Source organism: Delphinapterus leucas, chromosome 4, assembly GCF_059928025.1.
Source record: "Delphinapterus leucas isolate spDelLeu-1000000601 "Yukka" chromosome 4, BTC_Dleu_Yukka2, whole genome shotgun sequence".
Classification (NCBI taxonomy): Eukaryota; Metazoa; Chordata; class Mammalia; order Artiodactyla; family Monodontidae; genus Delphinapterus; species Delphinapterus leucas.
In genome coordinates this window covers 120,073,941-120,095,627 of record NC_143132.1, presented here as the reverse complement: position 1 = coordinate 120,095,627, position 21,687 = coordinate 120,073,941, and the positions used below count along the sequence as shown (strand labels likewise).

At 34.1% G+C, this 21,687-nt stretch overlaps 1 protein-coding gene across 11 annotated transcripts in view; it reads left to right on the top strand.

The window, feature by feature from the left end:
* Positions 1–21,687, top strand: part of TSC22D2 (TSC22 domain family member 2) — a 126,598-nt gene that overhangs the window by 11,468 nt on the left and 93,443 nt on the right. The window contains exons 2-3 of one of the 11 annotated variants that reach the window (XR_016393112.1): positions 4,548–4,619; positions 16,041–16,199. The exons of 6 other annotated variants lie outside the window; for them this stretch is intronic. Coding sequence is in view for 4 of the 5 variants with exons in the window: in XM_089911010.1 (XP_089767136.1) it covers positions 4,548–4,619; positions 16,041–16,083 (115 nt within the window). In the remaining variant the exon portion in view is untranslated. Of the gene's footprint in view, positions 1–1,068; positions 2,719–4,547; positions 4,620–16,040 lie in introns of those variants that run through there. 4 more of the 11 variants (XM_089911010.1, XM_022582741.3, XM_022582744.3 and 1 more) reach the window with 4 other exon arrangements.

The window sequence follows — 21,687 nt, the reverse complement described above, 5'->3', positions numbered from 1 at the left end:
TATGTACTTGGTGATTATCATGACAGACTGTTCAGTATATAAAGTCAGAGAGAAAAGAAGTATTTTGTTTGTTGGTTTGGAAAATTTTCTACAAATAGGAAAACAGTGTTTTAGGTGAGTCTTCCTAAGAAGTGCTTGATTGGCTTTATATTGAGTTTAGTAGCTTACGTTGACATCAAATATGTTGTTAGAGAACTGTTTTCAAATTTTATTTCTTGAGCAGAAGAGAATTTGTGACCAAAGCTGCATAAAATTCAATATTTCTAACACATTTTTAGTATCATTTGCCTCTTGGTGCCTTCACATTTCATAGACTGTAAACTTGAAATGATCCCCATTAACAGTGTTTTCCATGAACTCTTATTAATTTCCTCAATTTTATGCCATTCCCAAACAGAAGTCTTTGATGATCAGGCCCTTCAGTACTTATAGACGGCTCTTTTGAAGTTCTTGATCAACTAGGTTTCACAGACATGACTCCTTTAATCTGTGCTGCTAATCAATGTTTTGAGACTAATTGTTGCTATTTGCGAAAAATCAGTTTATGGATAACGTCCCAGCTTAAGTATTCCAGAAACCAGAAATTTCATATTTTATAGTAAGACTAAATGTTTATCCTTGGAATCTCAAGTATTTAAAAATTTTTACACTACATAGATTGTATAACTCCATATGGCTTATTCATTTTGAATATATACGTAAAAAGGAATTGTTAACTGCCAGCTTTTGCAACCTAAGTGTATTTGTTGACATGTTCTGAAGACTTTTAAGTCCATTTATAGTGCTGTATTTTATTTCACAGTTATTTTTCTCGCCCCCAAGATACACGACTAACTGCAGATATGTTCTCTTTTCACTTCTACATTTGACCTATGAGAAACATTTCGTTATTAGTATCTATGCTGTAAAAATTCTGGAATTTCATAACTACAGTCATGTGACTTTATTTAAAACCAATTTATTTGGCATTTGAATTTGATTCAAATTAAATATATTTGTATATATATTTCCAAAATCAGGGGATCTGAAGTTCTTCTAAAAAATATCTCCCTTAAAAATATATTGTAGGGCTTCCCTGGTGGTGCAGTGGTTGAGAGTCCGCCTGCTGATGCAGGGGACACGGGTTCGTGCCCTGGTCCGGGAAGATCCCACATGATGCGGAGCGGCTGGGCCCGTGAGCCATGGCCGCTGAGCCTGCGCGTCCGGAGCCTATGCTCCGCTACAGTGAGAGGCCACAACAGTGAGAGGCCTGCATACCGCAAAGAAAAAAAAAAAAAAAAGATGTATATATATATATATATATATATATATATATATATATATAGTAAATGTTCTTTAATGAATTTTGAATTCCAGACTTGCAGAATAACTTCCAAGTTTACTCTTTGTTATTTTCTTGTATTTACTACCTTCCTCTTTGTGTCACTCTGTTTATTTTAAACCCAGAGTCTCCAAACAGACCTGTGTGAATAGCAGACTTATTCCCATATGGTCTTGGGTGAGCCTGGTAAAAAAGCCAAATTGAGTTTTCAATTGGTTTAGTTGGCTTTCATTTAATTTGGCAGACTGATTTTCTAAGTACAGTGAAAAAAAAGGGGCCTGGCAAATATATCTTGAGAGGATACAAGCTGTTAAATAAACAGTAGTCAGCAACCTCTTAATTCTTTCTTGATATTAGTAGGTCCAATCAGCGCCTTTAATTGCCTTAGACCTAGTCAGGAGAAAAGTAGAGAAACAGTTAAAAGAACAGAAAGGAGTTGAAGTAGGGGAAGCAAAAAGAAGTACACGCACTGGAGACTCCTAGTTAATCAAACAGTTGCTTTGGTGACACACTGGCATCTAGTGTCTATCTGCCTTTCCCAGATTTGGATCATCTAAAAGATACCCTACTGATTAAAATTTAAAATGCCTTCTAGAAAATATTTTTTTTTACAATTCAGTAGATTAATATATGTCTTCTTAAAATTTTATTTATTTTTCGCTGCGTTGGGTCTTCATTGCTCCATGCAGGCTTTCTTTAGTTGTGGAGAGCGGGGGCTACTCTTTGTTGCGGAGCATGGGCTCTAGGCACACAGGCTTCAGTAGTTATGGTGCATGGGCTTAGTTGCTCCATGGCATGTGGGATCTTCCCAGACCAGGGCTCGAACCCGTGTCCCCTGCATTGGCAGGCGGATTCTTAACCACTGCATCACCAGGGAAGTCCCCAGTATGTGTCTTTTAAGTTTTGTTTTGTTTGTTTGTTTATGTATTTATTTAGTTTTGGCTGTCTTGTGTCTTCATTCCTGTGGGCGGGCTTTGTCTAGTTGTGGAGAGCCAGGGCTACTCTTCATTGCAGTGCATGGCCTTATTGCAGTGTCTTCTCTGGTTGCTGAGCATGGTCTCTAGGCACGTGGGCTTCAGTAGTTGAACTCGGGCTCAGTAGTTGTGGCTCGTGGGCTCTAGAGCGCAGGCTCAGTAGTTGTGGCGCACGGGCTTAGTTGCTCCGCGGCATGTGGGATCTTCCAGGACCAGGGCTCGAACCTGTGTCCCCTGCATTGGCAGGCGGATTCTGAAGCACTGTGCCACCAGGGAAGTCCTGATAATATATGTCTTTTTTTTTTTTTTAACATCTTTATTGGGGTATAATTGCTTTACAATGGTGTGTTAGTTTCTGCTTTATAACAAAGTGAATCAGTTATACATATACATACGTTCACATATCTCTTCCCTCTTGCCTCTCCCTCCCTCCCACCCTCCCTATCCCACCCCTCCAGGCAGTCACAAAGCACCAAGCCAATATCCCTGTGCCATGTGGCTGCTTCCCACTAGCTATCTACCTTACGTTTGTTAGTGTATATATGTGATAATATATGTCTTGATGTCCTATGAGTTTTAAAGTCATGGAATTCTATTGAGTATTTTATTTGATGATCATTGATACTTGATTGCTATTCCAGTAGAAGTTGGAAATAGTTTTCTTATTGTACTAATAATACTGCAGACTCTCCTAAGGCACTAGTTAGGGTCTCAGAATAGCCATGTTGTATCTGAACCTCATTTTGACGATAAAGATAATAACTGTCATTTATTGAGCATTAACTAAATGCCAGGAGCACTAGTTACCTATTACCCTGCAAGGCTAGATGGTAATACCACCATTTAACTGATGGAGACAGACCTAGAGAGGTTAAAATTTAACTCTGTTATATGCTTAGCATAGTGGTTTAAGAGCATAAACCCTGGGACCAGATTGCCACTTAACTAGCTCTGTGACATTGGGCAAGTTACTTCTGTCTGACCCAGTTTCCTTATCTGTGAGATGGGAATAATAATAGCACCTAGCTCTTAGGGCTGTTGTAGTATTGAGTTAATAAATGTAAAGCACTTAGAATAGTGTCTGGTATACAGTATTCTTAGCTTGCTACTGTTATTCTGCTATAGCACCGGTCAGGAATTTTAGAAGTGATGTGGCAAGTTTTTGTTGGCTTCTTATTGTATGGGTTGGGAGTGGCGGAGACCATGGAAATATGCTGAGGTGGAGACAGAACTGTTAGAGAGCAGGTTTGTCAAAAGGTTAGTCTCCTGAGAACTTCTGAGATGTGAGGTGAAACCAGCCTGCTGAGAGCTTGCCCCATTAAGATTCTATAGTTATAGCCCTAGGGAATGTGTCTCCAGGGAATAGTAGAACTGGATGGTGATAATGGTGTATAAGTTCTTACCCCTTAAATGGGCACTGTACAAATGCAGGAAGTTAGAAGGCTGCCCTCCAATTGCAGCACCATTTTTTGCCTTAACCCAGAGAAACCACCCATAAATAAATGAATTCTGAAGGTGGAAATTGTGTCAAGTCCAACCCAGAAAAGGACTCATTGGTCACCATCAAATCCTGTCAAATAGGTCCTATGAAGAATTTTCATATCGTGAAGCTATTGTTTAACTAATTTTACATGAATACTGTACCTGAGAACAGCTTTGTTAAACTGTTAAATGTGTAGGGATTTATAAAGGCATCTGATACAGAGTAGTTGTCGATTTTGGCTATGAACTGGTCACATTCATATGTATGTAAATATATACACACACAGCTGGGTGCTAGTTAGTATTTCATTTTATCTGTATTACGCCTTTTTTTTAGAACTGTGATCCTGAATTGTTAGGGTCTGCTGGATTTTGTCCAGTTTTAAAATTTCTTTCGAAATGTTTTTAATCAAGCTTATGTGGGGTTTTTTTTTCTTTTTATTAAAGTAGTTGCATGGTATTAGAAATCTAAAATCTTTTTTTTTTAATTTTTTGGGAAATGAGTTTATTTTATTTTTTTAATTTTTATTGGAGTATATTTGCTTTACAATGTTGTGTTAGTTTCTACTGTACAGCAAAGTGAATCAGCTATACGTATACATATATCCCCTCTTTTGGATTTCCTTCCCGTTTGGGTCACCACAGAGCATTGAGTAGAGTTCCCTGTGCTATACAGTAGGTTCTCATTAGTTTTCCATCTTTTTTTGAAAAGTAAGTGATTTTACTGTACTTTCTCAACTTCATTTCCATTTGATTCTTGGATCTCACAGGAATCCTTCAACTGCTTTCTTCCAAGCGTTCCATTTGAACACGATTCAGGAATCAAAGAACCTCTGGGATAGGTATGAATACTTTCATATGGAATGCATACATGCAAAAGTGTATGCATGAACTGCTTTGTACTGTAATGGTTTCTCATTATTAAAACTGATGTTTATTATTTTAGGAGGGGGGAAAATCACATGGTATCTAGCATGGGACAAAGCAGCAAAATAAACCAAAAGGACAAACTATATTTTAAATAGAATATAGACATACTTTCCTTTTTACTGCACTTAAAAATGTATTTTTTAAGGGCTTTTTCTATTGGATTTTATTACATGAAATATCCCCTTACCCATGTGTATTTAATGTAAAAACATATTTTATAAAATAAACTACCTACAGTTATTATAATTTTGTGCCATTTTATATGATTTCTCTGTAAAAGCCTTAGTGACTCAAAGCAAGATGTTATTTCATATTAAGAAATTGGAGGAAGGAAAAGACTAAGGTATCAAAGTAGTAGTCATTGTTTAATTCTCGGCAAGAAAATTTAACCTTAAGCTTGTTTGCTAGAATTCACCAGATCTGCATTACTGTTTTATAATCCCCTAAAACAGTTTGTTTTCTCACAGAAATGTTGTATAAATTTTATTTTTAACTTTTTAAAATAGAGACTGAAGTCTTGGAGTTCATGTATGGCAGCAGATACTTTGGTTTATCTTTCTGCTTAATACACATTTTAAGTAGTATATGCTCTGTTCACTTATTTTGCTGAATATTTATTAGCACTCCATCATTCTGTGTCTAATTAATAGAAGTTGAGTGCAAACAATGTTTTTAAAACTCACACAAAGCTTTGTTAGATTCTTTTAACTCTGCTTGGCAGTGCATTTGTGTCCTTTGGCATATTTTGGATAACACTCCTAGACTCAACTGCATCTCTTTCATTAGAATAGAGTATTGCTATGTGCATGTACATGTCATGTGAAGACATGGTCTACATTGCTCGGAAATGATAACAGTGTCTTAATTCTTAGGCTTGATTTACCGTATCACTCAAGAAATTTTCTAACAAACTGTCTTTTTGGTGATGTGTTCCTTACTTAACTTAAAAATGTCTTTAAATGGTTACTTGTAGAACAAGAAGTTTTAAAATGTATAGTGCTGTGTTTATAAATTCAATTTTTAAATTGTATAGCTGTAGCAATATAAATTGAGACATAAATGTAAATTGTGGCATGAAACAAGCATGAAGTTTTAATCATTCAAATGGCTTACCAGATGTAGCCAGGGTGAGTACTTTGGGGCGTACTTTATACTTTTCCCTTAGAAAAAGGAAAAATAGTACTCTTTAGAAATGTTATAAAATAGTTTTTAGATATATGGTAATTTATTTCAAATAGCTAACTTTCATGAGCTACCATGACATCAATATGAATAATACCTATTATTTTCATCAAAACAATGTAGAAAGTTTTGAGCTTTATTTTTTATAATTTGGATCTAATTAAAAGATTTCTTTTCATTATAAAGCAGCTGTAGAAGTTGCCTGCTCATCATTTGTTACAGCTAAATACTCCTTATCTGTTTTCTTTTTTAGATACCAGAAACATTTAAGGTATCAGAAATCAGGCAGGCTGCTTTATCTATAGTTTCTCATGGGTTGAAAATATTTTCTCTTCTTCTTGGAGCCTCTTGTCCAGAACCAAAGAATTTTAACAGATACTTGGATACTTGTCTATAGTGTGTTAGTGCCAGAATATAATCAAAACTTATATTCTATATCAGCCATTCTTCACTGTAAGTTGGCATGTTGGTACCAAGGTGACAAGCCCAACGCAGTAGAAACTGACTAGTGGCTTCCTTTTAGCTTTTCAACTAGCTTAATTAATTTTCAGTTGAGAAGAGCAGTAGTGTCTGGCCTTATTAGTTCTAACCATCTACAACTTCAGTTGGCAGCTATCTGCAAACTTTTTAATAGGCTATGAGCTAATAAAGTATTGTGGGACTGTTTATTCGTTTTCTTCGCAGACAGGGGTTGAAGATTAATGTGTGTTAAGCTTTGAAAAATATCTCACCAAGCTGCCTTGTTCATTTTTGACTATTATAAATTTAAGACTTTTTAATATTATTAATAATTTGGCAATTATCAGTATTTTTCAAGGATGATTCTATTAAATAGAACCATTCAGAGATTTAAGGGACTATAAATTCCTTACATTATCTACTTAAGAGGTATAAATTTGCCTATCAGTGTGGATATATACCATATTTCAGGCTCCTGTTTATGAAATCTTAGAAATCATTTTCAGTAGGGGCAGCTTTTAAGCTCTGTGCCAATTTTTATTAAACCTGCCCTAGATATCTGAAGATTCTTGGTTTTTGCCTTACTTGAAAGACTGGTATCTTTTTTTTTCCCCAGAATTCTTTCAGCAGACTATCTTTTAATCAAAATATAAGTAACTAGTATACCTTCCTCACATTGACTTAGAGCTCTCTAATGGCCTGTTTGTTTTCTCCACTATTTAAATTAGAGTTAGCAAGTTGAGAAGCTTTCCCTCAGTCTGCTTCTGCCTATATTTAGATATTCTCTCTTTCCATTGATACCCAGTGTTTTATTCAGTTATTATACTAAAGTCGAAGCTCCTGTCAAGCCTTCCTTTCCCTTTTCCTGTAGGTGCCATCATTTTCTGTCTTCTGCATTGTCATCAGGGATGACTTCTGCAGAGTCATCAGGGAATCAGTAGGCTGAAATCATCACCAAATATAAGAATAATAGATACTGATAGCTAAAATAATACAGGGAGCCCAGATTATTTGCATTGACTGTTTATTAAAATGAATAATGTAGCTTTCTGGAGATTACCTTACTCTCCAGAAAGCTTTTAAGCCCTGTGCCAATTTTTAGTGATAGCCTAGCCTATTGGCATTTCAGAATAGTAACTTGAAAATTTGACTTCCTGTTTTTTCTTCTTTAAAAAACAGCTTCCCAGACTTAATCATTATTGGCATTACTTTGTTAAATCGACAGAATTAGTTTAGAAACCTATCCTGATGATCACTGGGGAGCAGGCTCTCGTTGGGAGTCCTTTGTCTGTAAAAGCTAAAGGTAAGAATTTATAGCAAACAACTTTACCCTCTTGTAAATATCAGGTCAGTAAGGTAAAGGAGTACTAGAGGGAAGAAACTTTACCTCAGGTAGCCTAAAGGAAGAAATCAGGTAGCTTGTAAGGATTTACCCTTATTGATAAACACTTAAAAGTGTTTCTGCCTCAATGAAGAAAATGCTTAAATGTAGTTAACAAATGAGAGTAACAGTTGCTAGGTGCACCATCTCCTTGAGTCAGCTTGTCTTCCTCATGATAGCACCAATATTTAAAGAGAAATGAATAAGGAAAGTAGTATACATGAATTATTAACTTAAAATGAATGTCTGAGTAAGTTTATGTCTTTTTCTAGATACTTGATGATTTCAGTTAAATTAAGTCTTTATAGTGATTACTTACATCTAGCTTCACAGTTGTTGCATTAAAACGTTCTTGTTAAATAACCTCAAGTATTTTGTGTTAGAAAAGGCATCCAATATTTCCTGTCATTGTGAGATTTCATTTTTGAAGTTAGGAGTAAATCAGAACTAAACTACTCCTATGACACAATTTGTTTTGTTTCGCTCATACTCCAGGAAGCTTGGATACATCATTAACACCCACTTGTTAACCCAAATGGTAAAAACTCAGGTTTCAGAATTTGGATAATCTAGTCTTTGAATGCTCGGTGCTAATGACTTTTTAAAAATCTTTTTATTGAAGTACATTTTGTATCAGAAAAGTCCACCATTCATAATTGTACAGCTCAAACTGAACACATCTGTGTGACTAGCACCCAGATCAAGATACAGTAGTATAAGCTCTTCATGACCCCTTCGTGCCCCCTTCCTATTATTTCCCTCCTCTATCTTAACTTGCAGTAAGTGGAATCATACACTATGTATTTTGTGTGTATCCTCTTTTATCCAGTATTATGTTTGAGGTTCATCTATATGTTTCTGCATAGTGGATCTGAACTACATAATTTTAAAGAATCACCATGGTGGGTTACTTGTTAGAGATTGTTACTGGTTAAATGTTGTCTCCTAATAATTATACTCTAAGTACCTCGAGGATATAAGCCCAAACTGTTATGTAACCACACCAAATATATTTCCTAATAATTTGTACCTAGTACTTACATAATTTATTATCTGATTATATTTTGACCAATTTCAGTTAAGGGTATCTAGTAGAGGATAATCAGAGACGCTAAAAATTAGAGGAAAAGTTTTTAATGGCCTGTCATCTTTTTAGGACTGGATCTCAGATTTAGATGAAAACCTAAGAACATGCTTATAAAATGTTCAGATGACGTTAAAGCAGGAAGTCATAGCTATTATTGGATGATAGCATTTGTGAATTTAACAGTCTAAAGTATGTGCAGCAATTGAGAAAATGAAAGAACATGTATGTAAATTCAGGGAGGTTGAAACTTAAGTTGAATAGGTAGAGTAAAAAGTACCTAGATACTGGTTGGCTGCATTTTACAGTAATTGGTTAGCAAGTGACAAGCCTGCTACAAAAGCTAATGTAATTTGAGGCAATATTTATCTAACTAAAATGAATAGGAAAAGATGGTGACAGACCTATTGTACTCCATTTCTGTAGGATAGTTACTCTAAATACAAAGCTAACTAGAAAATCTACTTTCTTTATATTCCACCTGGACAGCCAGGTGGGTGTTTCAACAGACAGGCTTGAGCTTACTTTCTGAAAGGAGATGGGCCCCCAGGGAAATAGTCTTGCCAATCACTAGAAATAATAAAGCTGTCATCCTATTAATCAGGAATGTTTGACTTTGAGGTTTAGAGCCAATTACTTTCAAAATCCCTATGTGTGGAGTTTTATTGCCCCACCACTTAATTCTAAAGGAAAAAAGAAAAGAGGTAAGAAAAGTTTTGAAATTGATCTACTTTACTTCTGTTTTGTCTTTGTTGCCCATGATTTTAAGAAAACCTCAAAGAGCTGTGAATTTGCTTAAGGAATGGAAGGCTAACGAACTATTCTCTATTAGCGAAGAATTCCCATGTCAGAGACAATTAAGTGGTGGCCACAAATTGGGAAACCAATGGTTGGGTAGAATTTGGTCATGCAGAGTGAAAGGACCGAGGGAAAAGGCACCTTCCAGTTAGAGGAAATAGTGTGAACTACTGTGGAAGTACAGGGCATATGTGATAAGGATGGTTAAATTTGATTGGTGCATAAAACATTTGAAGACAACAGAGAAGAAATGGTGGATTGGATAGAGATCAAAGATATTAGAAGGGTAATGAAGGCCTGAATTAGGCAATGGAGATAAGGAAAGAATGGTTATCAGAAGGTTAGAATTAAAGAATTTTGCTACTGATTGGATATGATAGGGAAGCAGTCAAATTTGACTCCAACGTGATTGGATATGATAGAGAAGCAGTCAAATTTGACTCCAACATGTCAGACCTAATTGAGGGAATGGTGGTACCATTAGGAAGTATTAGTGAAATAGTTGGTTTGGGAAGGAGAAAATAGTGATGAGATTTTGTTTTGAGTCGAAGAGCCAGTGGAAAGTCAAGGTGGAAGTAAATACTCAGGGTACAGCTTTAGCTGCAGACTTGCAGCTTGGTAGAGAACTTAAGGCTAGAAGAGATTGAAGAATCTTTTATTTATTTGTTTGTTTATATTATTTTATTTTAGAGTTCAACCTTTAGAAAAGGCTAACATTTCCTAGGAACAGAGTAGGGAAAAAGGGTCAAGCCAGGACCTTGGGCAGCACTACCTACATTTAGAGAACAGCAGAAACTTTGAAGAAGATAAATGGTCTTAGAGACTAGAAGATTCTAAGAATATTATTTCCTAACCAAAAAGAAGGGAAAATCTTTGAATCTCTGTTTTGAAAAAATTTTTAATTTTCAATAATCTTACCAAGTTCAACATTTGTTAACATTTAGTCATACTTGCTTTATCATCGTAACATTATTTAGGAACCATTTAAGAGTAACTTGCAGATAGCATGTCTATTAACCCCAAAATACTTTAGCATATGTTTCCTATCATGTAAAAAATAGTATAATTACCAAATTCAGATTTGTTAGACTATTATCTAATATGTAACATACAGTTCATATTCACATTTTTGCCAGTTGTCCCAATAATGTCATTCATGACCATTTTTTACCTGATCCAAGAGCCTAAACAAGATCACAGATTACATTTAATTATGAAACACCTGTCTTTTTTCCTCCTGTCTTATATAAATAAATAAGTACTTCACTTCTATTAGCCTCCTTTAAGATTGTTTAAATATTCACCAATAAAGGAAGTGCTAATGTTCTGGATGAAATACTGGGAAAAAAGGCATCTGCTTAACTAGTCTGTATTATAGGGGCTGGGGAGAAGAGAGAGGAAAGGAAGTACTGCCTAAAATCCAGCTAAAACAACTACTGGCATTAGAGAAGTTTTTAAGAGGAGTCTTTTATTTCTCAAAGTTTAGTAGGGGGATGGCAAGAGAAGAACATGTGGGTATTAATGTGGGTATATCCCTTAGAACAGAAATTGAGGTATATTCTTGTACTAGTTTTTTCTATACTGTTATTTTTATACATATGTATTAAATTGGGATTTTAATTATCTTGAGTTGAGAAAAAGTAGTATAACTTAAAGACATTTTTACTCACCACTTGGGTTCACAAAGTATGTGACTGCTATCCTTTATGGTTTGTTGTATCCTCCTAGTTTTATTGTGATAGTTGCCTAAGGTGGATTGTCTGCTGCCAGATTTCTAACCATAGATCTGTATCTCATTGTTTGAAGTGGTGTTTCAGTGGATCCTAAGCATTTCTTCTCCTCTTAGCTTTTCTGTGGCTAGCTGAAATGGGACACCTGACATGCTGATATTATTTTCAGCACATGACTGGGCTTCAGAATTGGTGATGAGAAATTAACTGCTCATCCACTTTTACATGCTTCTGTTCATGTGCTTACCACCTTCTTCTTTAGTTAGTAAATTTTCTCTACATAAGTCACCACAGCCTACCTACTCTGAGAGGTCTTGATAATTATTTTCAGGATGAAATTTGAGAAACAATTTAAAAACTCGGAAATAAGGTCTCTTTGTTATTGTTGTATTTTAACTTTTCACCAGATGGGTTTTAAGTAAACCAAGCCTTTGAACAGAACAGAAACGTGTGTGTATAATTTGCTAAACCCATCTTATTTTTTTTCCTGAAGAATCTAGAACTCTAGCAAAGCTTTTTAAGAGAAGACTCTTACTGAACTTGTTCAGATGAGAAGGAAATTTAAATATAGCCTGAAATTATTGAACCAGAACAAACATATAACATCTGTTTGGGGTTTTTTTCCATTCTAGTTCTTCAACAATTTAAAAGTATGAACTCATACCTCTTCTATGTGTTTAAACCTGCAGATAGTTTTGGCAGCCTAGTGAGAAGAAAGAAATATTAAGTGGAATTATTTTAATATTTTGTTTTCATTAAGATTTGGGTTGATAGGTAGTTAGATGAGAGAAATGACTGACTGTATTCTAGCTGACATTCTTTGTGTGTGTGTGTGCACTTGTACTAATATTCTAAATCATGCAAATCAGGAAATGTATTAGATTTTTGTGATGGATATAGAGCATTTAAATGCATTTGCTTACCAGAAATTAGCTTCTGTGTTTAGCCTTCACTTGACAACTTCTAAAATTTTTTCCACATTTGACAAGTAAATTTAAATAGGTGGTAATAATTTAGAATGTGTATTCATTGATAAATATGCTCAAGAAATAACATTTTTATGCTGTTTTGTTTCCTGGTTATTGTCAAAGTTTGAAGATCCTCGGTGATAAATACTAAAACATTTGGAAGGTGCTCATTGTATTTTTTTCGGTTTTTAATTGTGATATTTGGCCCAGAAATAGTGGTGCTGTAACCTGTATCCTGGAAGCCAAAAACATCTTTCTATTAATACATGTCTACTAGTGGTAATATCAAGATAAAGAAGGTATTCTCTTTCTAGACCTACACACTATTAGAAGGAGAACAGGAAGGGAAAAAGAGTTGTTGTGTCTGACTAATCCCACTCATGTTCACAGTGACTATTAACCATTAATCTTCAGAAAATTTCTGTCTTTATTTACAGCAGCTGTTTCTTAGATATTGCTAACTTAGTCCAGAAAATGCTGCTAAATGTATGTCTGGGATGGTCATAGCGTAGTTTGTTTCAAGAAATTAGACGTTAACTCTTAGGCGTAACTCTTAGGCGTGTTGATATTTAAAATTTTAAGAAGAGTTACATTTCTTTTATGTTAACTGTTGTTATAACAAGAGCTCGAAGTCAAATATATAGCTCTGTGTTATTAACAAAGCCTGCAGGACCTTATTGCATATATTTGAGTAACACACAACTTGCTTCTGCTTACTTTGTTTTTCCATTTTTATCTTCTCCCACCCCCAATTTCAATTTCCTTTTTTTTTCTTCTTTTTTTGGTATCCTCTCTATAAGCTGTTTCTACTCCTTTTGAAAGAAAGAAGAGTATGAATCATTTGTGAATAAACATGATCTGTTAAAAAATATCTATCACTATCTTGTTAGAGCTCTTTTTCAAAGCTGCATTAATGAAATTCTTGCCTATCTTTCACCAGTAGGTGCATTTGATACAATACATAAAATGCTAAACATCTTTTTTTTTAAGTTTTTAACATAAAAGATCATTGTCTTAAATTATATCTTGGCTCAACCACAGGTACAAGTTTCCTATAATTGTGTATGTCTTTTTATATGTGAGTTTCCTGGAACACTGTGTCAGTGTTCTTATTCTGTTAGGTACGTTTGGGCTAATTTTTTTCCATAAGTTTATCTTTGATATTTCTAGGCTCATTTCTCCAATACATATGGAAAGACTATATGTAATTATCAGGAGCATGCAGGGTTGCCCCATTTTCCCCTTTTCACCATTAAACAATAAGTATTTCTGACTTTTACAGAAGCAAGCATTGATCTATATGATGTCTAAAAATTCTCAAAACAGTGCAGTAAACTTTTTAAAGAAATGTGTTTTACACTTTGAAAGTGAAATTTTGTACCAAAAGAAGCTAAGCACATTCATTCAAATAGCAAGTTCCTTTAGGAACTCTTAGGTATAGGTTTGTCTGATTTCACATATCAGTTTTCAAATAATGACTTGGAAATTGCAAGTCTTCTACCTCTTTGCCCCTGTGCTCACTCTTTTGTTCTATTAATATAAGTTTGCCATAAAATAAGCTAAATAATGGTAAACTTAAGCCTAGTTCTTGCTGGACTATACTATAAGAACTTTCAATAGCACATTCTCAGTTAAATGGGATTTTTTTCCTCAGCAATTAAAGAAGAATGAAATGATATCTATAGGAAATGTTCAAGATTTGTTTTTGATAGCAATCTTGCCAGAGATTCAAGATTATGATTGATATATTAGAACAGCTTTCTAAATAAATATTCATTTTTAGGAGAATTCTAATTTTAAGTTAAATTTTAAAGGATATCTAATTAATCTTAACTCTGTTACTCATCCGCAAGCACTTCAGTTACTCAGTTTTATTTCAGATTTTTAATAAGGATTTCCTACATGTTGGAATTTAGTGATTGAAAGTCTTCAGTTGTGAGCCTTTTACTCGGTAACAGCTAATTTTGAAAATGCATGCTCGGGAAAAATTTGATACAGAAGTTTTACATACTTTCAGTGTATGCAGCTCTTACGTCCTAAATTTCCTATACATTTGTATGGTGCACACACCCTTAAAGTTATCTTTTTTATAAGCATCACAGTAAAATAACTAAGTCTGCTTTATATGGCTGGCTTAATTCTGTCTTCCAAAGATTTTTTTTTCCAGGCATTTATCATAACAGTGCTTGTTGTTGGCTGGTCCTTTAACAAAGGACCGAGTAGTCTGCCCTTTAAATGACTAGTTCATCAAAGCCTTACAGACAAGCAAATTACCAGCATTACTGATAGATATATCTCAGGAAGCATTTACTTTGCTAAATAAGTATTGTATCTTCTCATGAGACTTGTCCCTCAAAAGAGTAAATCATTAAAGTGTCTTCTTTTGTTTTTTAAATTATGGTAGTATTTTGGTTGATAGGAGACAAGAGTTGCATAAAAACTTTCTAAAAACATTTTGGTAATAATGTTGATGAAATCACCACAACCTTAAACTATTATTTATCCAAATAAATATGGATTTTTGCCTTCACCAGGTGATTATTGTCTTTTCATAGCCCAGCCTTATAATGTAGTTGTGTGGTTTTATTGAAGTCAAATGTGTTGTGAGGTTACATTTGGAAAGATTATATTTGTAAACTGGAAAAATTCTAATAGATCTTCAGATTGTATAGAAGACTTTTAAATGACCGTGTGTGTTTAATAGAAAATTTCCATTAAAAGTTAAAATCTATAACAACGTAACTCCATCCCCCTGTATTTGGGTCAAATATCTCTGGAGAGATGGCTGCAGAGTTTCCTTTACATTGCTGTCTTTGAGTTTTCTATCGGTTTGCACATATTAGTCTTCTTGAATAAGGGCCTCCTCCTTTCCCCCTCCCCCTTACCCCATTATGCCATTTTATTTAGGGGGTTAATGTAGGTAAAAATATGCCCATAAATATGAGGGTTGCCTTTTCTGTGGATTACTGGCAACTAAAAATATAAATCAGCATTCTTATCAAACAGAAAATGTTATTAATATTACCTTCCAGCGATTAAAATAGGTGCCCAATTGAAAGCTTTGTAAAAAAATTTAATAAATGTAAGATTATATTCTTAAGGAAGTAAGTTTTACCATTATTAAATCCTCCTACGCCCAGTTTTCTTCCATGCCCATACGCAGATGAGCAGTAGGATTACTCCTGAATAGGATACATTGTTATATCTATTATATAAAACACATAATAAAATTTCATTCTTTCCATCATGTTCTCTGATTTTAAAATTGGGGATGATAGAGATAGACTAGGATTTAGGTATAAAAATTGAATGCTGTCTTGAGCATTTAAATGAATGATATAGATTATTACTGATCCAGCCACCTGTGCTGTATAAGTCTAGAAATTCATATATGGATGTGGACCAAACAGTAGAACTCAAGTGCCATTCTGCAGGACTACAAAGCTGTCTATACCAAGTTATGGTGTTAAATCATAATTTCTGGATCATGATCTTAAACCTTTGATTGGTTCCATTTCTACTTGACTCTTTACTAACAAGTATTCTGATGGCCTCAAAGTCCATGTTATTTAAAGTTTGAAGTATCCATATCAAATATGAAATTATTTTACATTAAAATACTTAAGTACAAAATATCAGTTGTGTAATCATGGTAAAACATACAACTTTGCTATAAAAGATTTCTAAAGGCTATTTGATTAAAACACTTATTTACTTAAACTCTTTGCTAGAATTTTTTTTAGAATTCAGCATCGGAGGAGGAATGTGACATAATAATGATCGAAAGCCGAAAGTTTAAAAGTTGTGATGCCCTCACATGGTTGGAGGGTTATTCTAGCTTCTAAGGACTGAATGTTGTCCACAAGAGTGTCTCATCAGGTCATAAATTGGTAAGACTTAATGGATTAGATTTTATGTATTTATACCTGATGTTATTGTATTGAGATGAATATTTATGAACAAACTGAGCACATTGTATAACTTAAGAGTATAGTATTAAATATATAAGTTAAAACTTGGAATTTTAAATACTTGGAGTATGTAATTCTTTCAGAGTCTCATGAGGCTCAAGACCCTGTCTTTGCAGTGGTGTTTAATAATCAGTTTAAAAAATAAAGTGACATCCTATATTATAGTAAGATTATTTAAATATTGCTATTGCATCTGCTGTAGATGCTTACAGTATAGTTAGGGGCCCCATATACCTTCTAGTTAATATCCCAAGAGATATTTGAGAAATAATATATTAATCTTTTATTTTTATAAAAAAATTTTCATCCATTTTCTCCATGAAATATAATTTAAATAGTTTTATTACTTGTGGGATTTTAGTTTTCTCAATAAAAGGCATTTTTCCTGCTGTCTCTAAAAATAAAAGCCAAAGAAATTTTCTCAATTCCTAGTTGAGAACACCTAAGATGACAATATCAAATGAAAATGATATATTTGAAGTCAATATACATTTTTTGTGTGCCCTGAAAAAACATTTCCTTTCAGAACTGTATTCTGCTTAGAAAGCAAAAATTTTCAAATTTGTTTTGTATACCTTCTTATTTTGCTTTGTTTTACACAGCTGTATTTTGTAGGGGGACTCTCAAAATAATACAGTTTAGATTAGGATAATACTGTTTAGATTAGGATATCATAATCTTCAACCTGATCATCATATTTTGTGTATGAAGAAAAAGAATCTGGGTTAAGTTATATTTCCAAGGTTATACTATAGAAAATATTAGAATTAATATTTTCATTAAAATATGGTGCAAGTCTATCAAAGTTATTTGAAAGTATCATCTAAATAGGGTACAATATCTATTTCTGACCTTATTCTTAACCAGAGATATGTTATTCTCTTACACACACACATACCCGTTCTGTCTTTTGAATAATACTCTAAATTGTTTCAGATAATAGTATTCCATGACTTCGTGTTGATCATATTCTGTATATACACTTAAGGTTCTTAAACCAGTAATAACAATCAATGGTAGTCTGGAAGGAAATACAACAAAACTGTTGTCCCTTATTCTATATATATTTTTCATTTTTATTTTTTTATTTTGTACAATATATCTGTATAACTTTGGTAGTTAGGAAAATACGTTCTAATTTCTTTAGTAGGATATCCATATTTAGTAGTCAGTGGGTGGCCTTCAGGGGATCCTGAAGCCTGTGGAATTTTGGATAGAACTTTATGTATGTTTTCAGTGAAAAGTTCAGAGTATTTGCCAGGTTTTCAAAAACAGTTGAGTAACATTGCTAGTGAATGTTTGTGTCTAAAGGACAAGCCTTGTTAGACACCCAAGTATGTGACTTATGAAGAAAGTTTTTAATGAATACACTGATCTGTTAACTCCTACTGATATTTTTCCAAGGCTAGTTTATTACAAGTGACCATTAGACTGATAGAACAAATTAGAGCCTAATTGCATTTAGTTTAGAACTTGCATCTGTCCGTCTCTGTGCTCAAGTGTTGATTGGATTTCTCCACAGAGTAGTTGCTTTTTTTGCTACTTAGTGGTTACTGTGTGTCAGGGACTGCTAAGTAAAAATACTTAGCATGATACCATAGTAAGTATTTTTGACATGTTATCTCATTTAATGTTCACAGCAGTTGTATAGATACTATCAATAGCCTCAGTTTATAGAGAAGAAAATTGAAAGCCTGGAGAGATGAAGTAACTTTTTCGGGTCACATAGCCATTAAGTGGTAGAACTAGGATTCAAATCTAGCTTTCTAAGTGGAGCCTGGGCTCTCAATTGATATGCAGGTATAGAGAGTAACCCTGGAAAACTTGAAGGATAAGATAAGGGAAAATTTCATGTTGTATGAAGATGTGAATACATAAATTTGATTTCCTTTGAACTTAAGTATTAATAGCAATGGGTCATCCTCATTATAAAACCATCTTTTAAAGCACTTGCCAAAAAATAAATTTGGTAAGTTGCTTACTGTCTAAAATCATTTATTGTATTGTAAAATAACCTCCATTCAAATTTAATGCTTATAATTATAAGCAAGTATATATGTATTAGAAAAGTTTTAGTACTTACTAGAATAGTATTGTACTAACTGTAACCATTAAGGAATTCACCCTTTAATATTTAGGATTTATAAATAGCAAACACTGGAAGCAGTTTAAAAAGTTACTTCAAGCCGCAAATGTTTCTTGGGATAGGGACATGAATCACATGTAAAACCCCCTACTAAGCCACATCACATTTGCCCTTAGTTGTGAATAATTCTATAAAGAAACCTCTTTTATGTCTACTTTTAAAACATTTTTGCAGCAAAATTTATTTGGGGGGGGAATGGATTTTATTGAGCACCTACTTCGTGCAAATCCTTTTCATTCGTTTAATTTTATCCTCAGATGAGCTCCAAACCTTATAACCTTTTCCCTATTTTTAAGTGTTTATAATAAAGTTCCTGAGTCTAAATATGGCTTAAAGGTAAATCTACAATAAAAGTACTGCTTAAAACAAAAACAAGTAAAACTATAAGATTTTTTTTTCTTCAGTTAAATTGAAGTAGACTGCAGGTCAAGTATAAACTTGATTGAAAATATACAAACAATAGGTCATCAGAATATGAGAATCCTGTATTAAAAGTCCCCTTTCAGATAATATATTTGTACCCCAGCTTTTTTAGTAGTAATATATGTACCCTTTCAAAATTAAGCTATGGAAGTTTGGGAAATAGAATAAGAACAGTTACACCTAATCCATGTTTTAGCACAATTGCTGTCTCAGTGTTTACATATTCCCTTCCAGACTCTGAGCACATATGCATGGATATTAATAGTTGCAATCATGGTTAAGTAGCTTTTAAATAGTTTTTAGTGTTCCAGATATTTGTCCATTTGTACAAAGCTTATACTGATATATATAAGTTTTGAATTTTGGACTGATATTTCGACAACTGTGAAACTGTCCTTTCCAGTTTTTCTTCCTACTTCTCTGGTTGTTTCTTCTCAGTCCCCTTTGGCAGACTTTTCCTTTCTTTTTGTCCTTTCAAGTATTATTGGTGTACTCAGGATGGTGTCCAGACCCACTCTTGACATTCTTTATCATGCTAAGAGCATATAGATGGCTTTGGATGTCCTCTGTATGCTGTAGGAAGCCATGTATATGCACCTGGCACTCAAACTCATACCTGTGCATCTGTCCTTACGTTCAAATTCCCCTGATTTTTCACAGCCAACTTTCATAGCTATCTCCTCTTTCATAACCAGTTAATGACAAAGTGCTGCCATGTCTACCTCCTGAGTATTTCTTCAGCATATTCATCTCTCTCATCATCTATTCAGGGCACAGTCCTTTATTAATTGGAATTGCAACAAACTTCTAACTGGCGTTCATTATTTGAGTTTTCCAGCTGTTCTTTTTACTTGGAACATTTGTGTGTGTGTATCCTTTTCTTCTCCACCCAACTGTGGCACTTCCTCTACTAAACATTTTTCCTTGACCCTAGATCTTGATTATATGCTCCCAAAACACCCTCTATAATCTTGCCCTGTCTGAGCATTTATCACATCTCTGACTTGTCTGTCTCTTTCATTAAATTGTAAACTCTGGGATTATGTTTATTTGATAGTGTATTTCCTTAAAAAGCAAGAGTCAGCTGTAAAAAGTAAGTCACCTAACTCCTAAGTCAATATTCTTTGAGTATTTTATGACATTCAGATTTAGGCCGCTATACCTAACTAATACAGATTACATAGTTAACGTATTAAGTGCTTACCATGTGCCAGACATTCATGTGTTATCTCACTGAATCCTAGCATCTGGTCCTATTATTATCCTTTGAAGAGGCTAAATAACTTGTGTGAGGTCATATCATAAAAATGATGGAGTTGGGATTCAAACCTGGGTATGACTCCAGAGCCAAAGCCCTTTTATTTGATACCACCTCTGAGTTTATCCTCTGAGTCTAGAATTATAAATCTGAGTTGGAGGGGAATTTAATGGTCATTTGTTCCAACCACTTGTCTCATACTTGAATCATGTCTGCAACACACCTTCCAAGTTGTCATCTAGCCTTTGAACACCTCCAGTGATGTTTATCTTAGCATCCTGGTCTTCTTTCTTTTTCCATTTCATGTTTAAACCTTTTATAAGCCCTTCCTGTACAGCAGAGAATCTAAAATGTGAAGCAGAAAAATATCTTGCCATCACTTAAAGATTTAGGAAAGAGATTAGGTTCATGTGAAAATGTAAGCTGCAGTACAGTCTATGGAAACATTGAACCGAGCATATTCTCTAGTTAGTTCTGTTAGTTTTCATATCTGCTATAATCAAGAATATGGGTTCTAGTTCATGGCCTTAAGTCATCGGTTTTAGTTCTAAAGCTCTTTTTCAAAATGGATAAGGAGACATTGCTTAACATCTTAGAGATCGCAAGGATGTTTCCCCTCTTCGAAATTATTGATTCTAGTGATGATGTAAGAGTTTCATGGGACTGCTTTATATGTGCTTTGATCCACCAGTGTAAAAAGAGTGAAATACATCTGAATTTCTTCAGAATCCTGGATCTAGTTCACTTAGAACTTTTACTTGTTCATGACACATGCTCAAAGGCATGACAGTTTGAGTTGTCTTCTTTCTCTGACTTGACCAAACCGGCAAGTCTTTGGTCTCCTCTTTCCACTTTCAGGATAGCTGTTGGTTTCTTTTACTTTTTCCCTAGATTCAGTTCTGTCTGTCTATAGAGAATGATATTGGGGAATACCCCATAGATGGATATTTATGAAGTGTGATTATACAATTAAGGCTTCACTAGATTTACAAAAAGATTTTCCCCTGAATCCATGATTCTAATGTAAAAAGACGTTTGTCAAGATTTTTATCCAAAAGATCATTGAGTTTTTAAAGTCTGCTTTATTTTCCACAAAGTCTACTATGACTTTGTCATCACCATGTTCCATACATGGAACTGCTAAGTTTCAGTGGCATAATTTTGTCAGAAGTAACCTGAAAATCCATAGAGCTCTGACTTTTCTTTTCCTCAAACTTAGACAGTTTCTCTACTTACTTCAGTTGCCTATATTATATTAAAAAATGTTATACTTTCTTCCTTCTCAGTGAGAAACAGTCAATCAGATGCTTTCATCACAAAAAGGTTTATTGGCTTTTTATTTAAGCTGAGTTTGTCAGGGAGAGGAAAAAACAAATTCTCAGGAGGTCTTCCCATTTTCACTGTGTTCCAGTGATACCCTTAATTAGTTTCTAATAGTTTAAGTAGCCGGTTAATTTCTGAACTCTTTTTCCTGGCACAGTAAACTCAACTTGACATAAGTTCATGTTGAATTTATAAAATATAATTAGATAATATATTAAATACTGCATGTTTTATTCCATCTTTTTCTTCAATTAAAT